The sequence below is a fragment of the Pantherophis guttatus genome, chromosome 11 (assembly GCF_059756535.1).
Source record: "Pantherophis guttatus breed Tessera chromosome 11, ASM5975653v1, whole genome shotgun sequence".
In the NCBI taxonomy this organism is placed as follows: domain Eukaryota; kingdom Metazoa; phylum Chordata; class Lepidosauria; order Squamata; family Colubridae; genus Pantherophis; species Pantherophis guttatus.
The window spans coordinates 21,853,651-21,862,963 of record NC_142073.1 but is presented as its reverse complement, the minus strand read 5'-3'; the positions used below and the strand labels follow the sequence as shown (position 1 = coordinate 21,862,963).

At 44.1% G+C, this 9,313-nt stretch overlaps 1 protein-coding gene across 1 annotated transcript in view; it reads right to left on the bottom strand.

The window, feature by feature from the left end:
* Window positions 1-9,313, bottom strand: part of SLC38A8 (solute carrier family 38 member 8) — a 46,100-nt gene that overhangs the window by 25,977 nt on the left and 10,810 nt on the right. The window contains exon 2 of the mRNA XM_034425492.3: window positions 386-576. Coding sequence (XP_034281383.2) covers window positions 386-576 — 191 coding nt within the window. The remainder of the gene's footprint in view (window positions 1-385; window positions 577-9,313) is intronic.

Below are 9,313 nucleotides of genomic sequence, written 5' to 3'. Positions count from 1 at the left end.
CTCAGGTATACAATCCACAAGAGATCTCAGGTGGTCCAATCTACAAGAGATCTCAGGTGGTCCAATCTACAAGAGATCTCAAGTGGTTCAATCCACAAGCGATCTCAGCTATACAATCTACAAGAGATCTCAGGTGGTCCAATCCACAAGAGCTCTCAGGTATACAATCCACAAGAGACCTCAGGCAGTCCAATCTACAAGAGATCTCAGGTGGTTCAATCCACAAGCGATCCCAGGTATCCAATCCTCAAGCAATCTCAGGTAGTTCAATCCACAAGAGATCTCATGTGGACAATCTACAAGAGATCTCAGGTGGTCCAATCGACAAGAGATCTCAGGTAATCCAATCCACGAGACATCTGGAGAACTTTCCATTGGCACTTACCAGTTCCACGGAGATCGCTGGGGCCATTCCACCAGCTTTATTGAAGGCCCAGGGGAAGTTCAGGAGTCCTGCTCCAAGGGCAGATTTGAGCAAGATGAAGATGGCACCTGATGAGGAAAGCTGGGGGCTCTCAGACTCCAGAGATGGCTTTGCTAGCAAGCTGATGCTCTCTCTAGCCATCTCCTCCATGCCTGAAAAGAGAAGGAGGAGTGGGTGTTTTATTGCTATCAGGTCTAAGTGGACATCAACAATTCCACAATACTTCTCAAGGAAGTCAATCCGGCTCCATGGCTTTGCAGAAAAGCTCAAAAGATTTTCTCCATCTGGGGGGGAAAAAATGACAAATATAATGGGCAGAGGGGGTCCAAAGGTTTTTTCCCCCCACCCACTCACAAGCTTAACCTGCTGCGGGGAGTGGGCTGGGAAAAGAGAGAAACATTTTAAATAGAGTAAACAGTCCTAGGACTGAAGGAATGTGAAATGCAAGTGCTAAAAATAAATGAAGCTTCTCTGGGCAGTTTTCAGCCCCTAACGGACACTTAAGGACGGCTGCAGGATTTGAGTTTGGGTAGTCTAGAGAAAAGAAGAATTAGGAGTGATAAGATAGAAGTATTCCAATATTTGAGGGGCTGCCACAAAGAAGAGGGGGTCAATTTATTCTCAAAATCACCTGAGGGCAGGACGAGAAACAATGGCTGGAAACTAATCAAGGAGAGAAGCAACCTGGAATTAAGGAGAAACTTCCTAACAGTGAGGACAATTAACCAGTGGAACAGCTTGCCACCAGAAATCATGGGCACTCCCCATCACTGGAGTTTTTTAAGAAGAGACTGGACAGCCACTTGTCTGAAATGGTCTTGGGTCTCCTGCTTGAGCAGGGGACTGGACTAGAAGACCTCCAAGGTCCCTTCCAGCTCTATTCTATTCTATTCTATTCCATTCCATTCCATTCCATTCCATTCCATTCCATTCCATTCCATTCCATTCCATTCCATTCCATTCCATTCCATTCCATTCCATTCCATTCCATTCCCTGTTCTATTCTATTCTCTGTTCTCTTCTCTTCTCCTCTCTTCTCCTCTCCCCTCCCCTCCCCTCCCCTCCCCTTCCCTTCTACTCTGTTTTCTCTTCTCTTCTCTTCTCTTCTCTTCTCTTCTCTTCTCTTCTCTTCTGGTCTCTATTCTCTATTCTCTATTCTCTATTCTATTCTCTATTCTATTCTCTATTCTATTCTCTATTCTATTCTCTGTTCTGTTCTGTTCTCTCTTCTCTTCCCCTCCCTTCCCTTCCCTTCCCTTCTACTCTCTGTTCTCTGTTCTCTGTTCTCTGTTTTCTATTCTATTCTATTCTATTCTATTCTATTCTATTCTATTCTATTCTATTCTATTCTATTCCATTCCATTCCATTCCATTCCATTCCATTCCATTCCATTCCATTCCATTCCATTCCATTCCATTCTATTCTATAGAAGGTTCACTAGGAGAGGTTAAAAGTGAACATCATGAAAATAGCAAACATGCTAGAGATTCAGCAGGGAGATGTTTGCTGACCAAGGCCAGCTTAAACCAGAGCCATTGTATGCAAGATGGCAGCACCCAGTCTTTGGCTCAGCATTCAGATGTTCTTAAGATGTTCAGTTCAACGCCATCTCCAGCATGGCGGGTGGGGAATTCTGGGACCTGAATGTCAATTAAGATTTTCAGTCATCCAGGTAGAGTTATCTGAAGTTGAGTCATGGGAACAGGACTTCTTTTCTTTTTTGGTTTGAAGCATTTTGCTGTTGATCCAAGGAGCTTCATTTTGAGCACATTGGTTAAGGGGACCCCATGTATGTCCTCCAGGGTAGTTTCATTTCCCACCTAACTGAATAGACTCATTAGATCAGTGTTTCTCAACCTTGACCGCTGGACAATGTGTGGACTTCAACTCCCAGAATTCCCCAGCCAGCTCTGCATTAGATGAAAATGAATCCACCCCAGAGGACATATATAGGATCCCCCTGTCCAACTTCCTCAGGCTGAAGAAGTTCCTTGGATAAGCAGTGAAACATTTCAAATCACGAAAGAAAAGAAGTCCAGTTGCCATGATTCAACTTCCAGTCTAGTTCTTGAAGTCCACTCATCTTAAAGTTGGTTGAGGAAACACTGAGCTGAACATCTTAAGGCTGAGGAGCAGCGAGTTTAACTCATCAAATCAGCTTCCCTGTCAACAAATTCCAGAAATCCAAGCCAATCTCAAACTTGAGATTTCTGAGGCATGGAGGTGATGCTTCAGACAAAAGAGCCTTGGTAGTACAGTGGTCTAAGGCACCCTGTTATTAAGCTGGTTATTAAGACCAGATGCCTGCAATTACTGCAGGTTTAAATCTCGTCAAGGCTCAAGGTTGACTCAGCCTTCCATCCTTTCTAAGGTAGGTAAATTGAGGACCCAGTTGTGGGGGCAATAAGCTGACTTTGTATAAATATACAAAAGAATGAAGGCTATTGCTTAGCACATTGTAAGCCGCCCTGATTCTCCAGAGAAGGGCGGCATATAAATCAAATTTAAAAAAAGAGAGAGATATCCAAGAAGTTGGGTGTCTACTCAAATGTTGAAAGAGCCAAGAAGTTGGCCATGGCTGCATGAAGAAGCCTTGATGCTTTTGTCATGCATTACAGCTGCTATCTTTATATTCTTTTATTCTTTTATTCTTTTATTCTTTCATTCTTTCATATTTTATTATTTTTGGCACTCCCTCTGCAGATCTCCATTTGCTACCAAAGTTTCAAATACTTTCAGGCATAAAACAAGACAGACACCATAAAGGCCAGTCCCCAAATGAGCATAATGAATTTAGTAATAAGGTGACCTGCTTTCATTTGGGAATTTTACAGGTTTTAAAAAGCCAAATGTATGCCAACTAAAAAAACACCAAGGCAACATATCAAGAAAGAGCTACACAGCTCAGTGTAATTTTCAAAAGCAGGAAGGCACCGAAAAGTGTTGAATAGCGTGGGTGGATGCGTTAAAAATATGTATATATATTTTAGCCTATTTGTTTTTCTATAGACCCAAGAATGGGTAGAACGCACATATGTGCTAGTTGTTCCCGACTCTAGGGGGCAGTGCTCGTCTCTGTTTCAAAGCCGAAGAGCCAGCGCTGTCCAAAGACGTCTCCGTGGTCATGTGGCCGGCATGACTCAACGCCAAAGGCGCACGGAACGCTGTTCCCTTCCCACCAAAGATGGTCCCTATTTTTCTACGTGCATTTTTTACGTGCTTTCGAACTGCTAGGTTGGCAGAAGCTGGGACAAGTAACAGGAGCTCACCCCATTACGCAGCATTGGGGATTCGAACCACTGAATGGCCGACCTTTCGATCGACAAGCTCAGCATCTTAGCCACTGAGCCACCGTGTTCCTGCAGAAATTATACCGAGAAATTTTTTAAAAGAATTTGATTTGTCAGAACTAAGGTCAGCTTCTTTTTATCTGGTTATCTATCACCAGATCAGTAATTCGTTTTTTTTTTTACTTCCTAGCCATGTGACCTTCTGATCTCGGTAAGCAGGATAAAGAGATTTTAATCAGCTGCTATAAAGAATTATGAATGGCTAATTGTTCCTGTCATCCTGATTATGTCTTTGCAACCTGCTGCGTTCGGAGCCATTCAAAGTGTCCCTTTCAAACACCAGCAGCCTACAAAGCAATGCTTAATTGGCTGGTGGGATTCAGAATTTAGCTGTTGGGCTGGAAGTAAAGGGCTTGGCCAATAAGGGAAGGCTCGGCACAGACTGGCACACTTTGATATAATTTCGGAAGGATGGGGGAAAATTCAAAGTCTTTTGAAAACTTTCGCTAATCTTGCCTTCGTGACACCGTAAGTAGAGCCAATATCCCACCTTTATTATTTTTACAAATAACTCATGGCAGCAAAGATAGACAACACACCTTCCTGCTTCTCTTATTTTCTTGTGAGATGAGTTGGGCTGAGAGTGACTGGCCCAAAGTCACCCAGCTAGGTTTCATGCCTAAGGCAAGGCTAGAACTCACCATCTCCTGGTGATTGACCCAAAGTGACCAGTCCTCACACTTACGACCATCGCAACATTCCCCACGGTCACATGATCAAAATTCAGGCTCTTTGGCCATCAGGATATATTTATGATGGTCGCAGAGTTCCAGGTTCACACGATGGCCATTTGTGACGTTCCCAGCTGGCTTCCGACAAGCAAAGTCGATGGGGGAACCCAGATTCACTTAACGATCGCATGATTCACTTAACAACTGCAGTGATTTACTCAGCAACCTCAGCAAAAGAAGGTCCTAATAATCAGGTGTGGCTCATTTAAGTGTCCTCCTTAATAAATTCAATGTAGAGAAATTCAATGTAAAGAAAAATAAAATCTTACACGTAGGCAAGAAAAACCAAAAGTACACATATAGACTGGGTGAAACCAGGCTTAACAGCAGTAACTGTGAAAAGGACCTTGGAGTCTTAGTGGACAACCAATTAAATATGAGTCAACAGTGTGCAGCGGCAGCCAAAAAAGCCAGTGCAATCCTAAACTGCATTAACAGAGGGATACAATCAAGACCAAGGGAGGTACTAATACCACTCTGTAAAGCCTTAGTAAGGCCACACCTAGAGTACTGCATCCATTTTTGGTCACCACACTACAAAAAGGATGTTGAGACTCTAGAAAGAGTGTAGAGAAGAGCAACCAAAACGATTAGCGGATTGGAGGTTAAAACATATGATGAACAGTTGCAGGAACTGGGCCTGGCTAGTCTAGTGAAGAGAAGGACCAGGGGAGACATGATAGCAGTCTTCCAATATTTGAGGGGCTGCCACAGAGAGGAGGAGGGGGGGTCAACCTGTTTTCCAAGGCACCTTTGAAGGCCAGACAAGGAATAATGGATGGAAACTGATCAAGGAGATTCAACCTGGAGATAAGGAGAAATTTTCTGACAGTGAGAACTATCAACCAGTGGAACAGAAGTTGCCTTCAGAAGTTGTGGGAGCTTCATCACTGGAGGCTTTCAAGAAGAGACTGGACTGCCATTTATCAGAAATGGTGTAGGGTCTCCTGCTTGGGCGGGGGTTGGACTAGATGACCCACAAGGTCCCTTCCAACTCTGTTAATCTGTTAATGTGTTAATAATGGAAATTCTGGTCCAATTGTGCTTTTGTAAGTCAAGGACTACCTGTATACACATTCAAGGGGGAAAGTTATTCTCAACCAAATTCAAATCTTAATTTAGTGAGGTTCAGCTAAGACATTTTATGAGAGTCCACCAAACTGGCGCATTTTGTTTCCCCGAATTTTGATGTGCAGTTTGCAGTTTGCACAACCGTTGCAGCATCCCCATGGTCATTGGATCAAAATTCAGACGCTCGACAACTGATTCATATTTATGACGGTTACAATATCCCAAGGTCATGTCGTCCCCTTTTGTGACCTTCTGACAAGCAAAATCAATGGGTGAAGCCAGATTCACTTAACAACCAAGTTACTAAATGAACCACTGGGATGATTTGCTTAACAACCATGGCAAGAAAGGTCGTAAAATGGGGCAAAACTCACTTAACAAGTGGTGAAATGTAAAATTTGTTACTACCGGTTCTGTGGGCGTGGCTTGGTGGGGGGTGGGGTAATGTGACTGGGTGGGCGTGGCCAATTTTATTTTTAACTTTTAAAAAAAGTAAAGAGGTTGTAGAAAAAAATGTTTTTAAAAGGCTCTGACGATCCCAGCTGAGCTGCACGATCATCAGAGGCTTTTTTTTTTTTTACTTTTAAAAGCATTTTTTCGGTGGAAGAAAAAATGCTTTTAAAAGTAAAAAAAAGCCTCTGATGATCGCGTGGCTCAGCTGGGCATGGGGGGGGCGCAGGGATTTTTGCTACCGGTTCTCCGAACCACCCACCACCATCGCTACCGGATTGGGCGATCCGGTCTGAACCGGGAGCATTTCACCCCTGAAATGTCTCCCTTAGCAACATAAATTTTGGGCTGCATTGTGTTTGCAAGCTGAGGACTACCTGTAGTGATTTTTCTTTCTTTTACTGTTTAAAAAAAACGGTAAAAAAATGTTGGCAAACATTCAAGTTCCAATCAGATTGCTTTCAAAACCTCCTTTAATGGGGCCTTGCATTTAACCCGAGAAAGAGGCTATAGCTGTGAAGAAAAAAAAAACAAATAGTGGGCCAGTTAAATAATTTTCTTAGCAAGGAAGAGCTCTTCAGAGCTAACCTGTTAGTTTAAGGGCATCCCTTCCACTTTTTTTCTACCAGCTCTTGGTCAGTGAAGGAAAGGAATTATTTTTGAATAATAGAGAAAATAGAGATGTAAGAGAGGCATGGAGATAGCCTTGAAGAAAAGATTCAGAAGCTGCTGTATAAACAAGGGCAGAAATGTTCCTTAGACTTAGAATAAGGGAGTCAACTTATTCTCCAAAGCATCTGAAGACAAGGACAAGAAGCAATGGAGGGAAATTTATCAATGAGAGAAATAACCTAGAATTAAGGAGAAATTGCTTGACAGTCAGAACAGTAAACCAGTGGAACAAATTGCCTTCAGAGGTTGTGGGTGCCCCATCACTTTGAAGAAAAGATGGGAGAGGCATTTGTCTGGAATGGTATAGGGCAGGGGCAGTGGTGGGATTCAAATAATTTAACAACCGGTTCTCTGCCCTAATGATTTCTTCCAACAGCCAGTTCACCAAACTGCTCAGAAAGTTAACAACCGGTTCTCCTGAAATGGTGTGAACTGGCTGAATCCCACTACTGGGCAGGGGTCTGCAACCTTAACACTCAAAGAGCCATTTGGACCCGTTTCCCGCAGAAAAGAAAACACCGGGAGCCACAAAATCCTTCCCGTGCCTGACTATTTCTTGAGCGACCACAAAACTAGCATATGTAGTTGAATTAAACGTTGTGTTTTCTTCCAAAAATTTTCTTTTCTTGGATTTATCCATGGCTGGCCTACCAGGGATTGAAAAGCTCAATAAATCGCGTGCCAGCAGGTGTCGCACATTGGCGGTTGTGACGCATATTTTGAGTGTCAGGGAGCCGCAGCAGAGGGGTGAAAGAGCCACATGTGGCTCCAGAGCCGCAGGTTGCTGACCTCTGGTATAGGGTCGTGATGACGAACCTATGGCAAACGTGCTGGAAGTGACATGCAGAGCCATCGCCCGTTGCACTTCTGGGTTCCGATGCGCCGGCCAGCTAGTCTTCATGCGCGTGGGAGCGCCAGAAACCAGAAGAGCAGCTGCTTTGTGCGCATGCACATGCTGAGTGGCTGCTCTTCTGGTTTCCGGCATGTGCATGCACATTAGCCACCTGACCGCTTGGTTTCTGGCACGCATGCGTGTCACGTTTATTCATGTTATGGGAGTGTTTCTCTATTTCGATGGCTTTTGAACTGAACACTTCAACAAGAGAACAATTATGGAAGCCATTGAAATAGAGAAACACCCCCATAACATGAATAAACGTGACGCTACCTCACGCCTACCAGACATCTGGAAACTAGTCCTAGTCAGCAAATGAGCCCCAACCACAAACACTGACACTAGACCCAGGATAATATATGACGCCACCACCAATCATCCTCACCAGATTCAAACCCAATCCTATCCATAGATGAAATGCAAATCCAGGAGCCGGACCGCGGCGGCATCACCAGCTGCTGCTCCCGCCTCCGATCCCCACACAAAGCAAACTAACACACGCCATGAGCACATGACAAGACCTCAGACTTGGAGCCAAACCAAAGCCCAGGAAGTTGCATCACAGCCATCTGCTCAAGACAATACATCACAGAACTCAGGATGTTACAACACTAAAGCTCAGGATGTTACAACACAGCCAACTACCCAGGATGTTGCAGCTGAGGACTCAGGATGTCACAACACTGGAGCTCAGGATGCTGCCATAAGGCCCATTACCCAGGCCGTTACAACACAAAAGCCTAATAGGCACACAGCTAGGACCTCACCCTCCCAGGATGTTACGAAACAGCCGACTAATCTGCAAACATCAACTCCATCAACTAATCAAGATGTAACAACACAGCCAACCAATCCGCTTACAACAACAAAGCCAGCACTCCCCACCTCCCCACCAGTATTTATAGAGAGAAAAAGCTCCACTAAGCTACCCATTTGAACAAGACTCATTATGGCAGTTTTCTGCTAATTGTTTAGGGCTAGTTTTTTGTTTTTTAAAAAATTTGATTTATATGCCGCTCTTCTCCGGAGACTCAGGGTGGCTTACAGTGCGTTAAGCAATAGCCTTCATTCTTTTGTATATTTTATACAAAGTCAGCTTATTGCCCCCACAACTGGGTCCTCAATTTACCTACCTTAGAAAGGATGGAAGGCTGAGTCAACCTTGAGCCTGGGGAGATTCGAACCTGCAGTAATTGCAGGCAGCTGTTCTTAATAACAGGGTGCTTTAGACCACTGTACTATCAAGGCTCTTAGTTGGCCCAAATCATGGCTCAGTTCCCTCTGTAATTCTCCTTGGACGAATAACAGAATTAGAAGGGACCTTGGAGGTCTTCTAGTCCAACCCCCTGTCAAGCAGGAGACCCTATGCCATTCCAGACAAATGGCTGTTCAATCTCTTCTTAAAAACCTCCAGTTTCTGGAGGCAAGTCGTTCCACTGATTAAGTGTGCTCACTGTCAGGAAATTTCTCCTTAGTTCTAGTTGGATCTCTCCTTGAATAATTTCCTTCTATTGCTTTGTGTCCTGTCTTCAGGTGCTTTGGAGAATGATAGAGGGTCTAGAATGGTATGGGGTCTCCTGCTTATGCAGGGGGGGTTGGATTAGAAGACCTCCAAGGTCCCTTCCAACTCTGATATTCTGTTCTATTCTGAGAACAGGTGGTCTCCCTCTTCTTTGTGGCAGCCCCTCAAATATTAGAATGCTGCTTTCAAGTCACTCC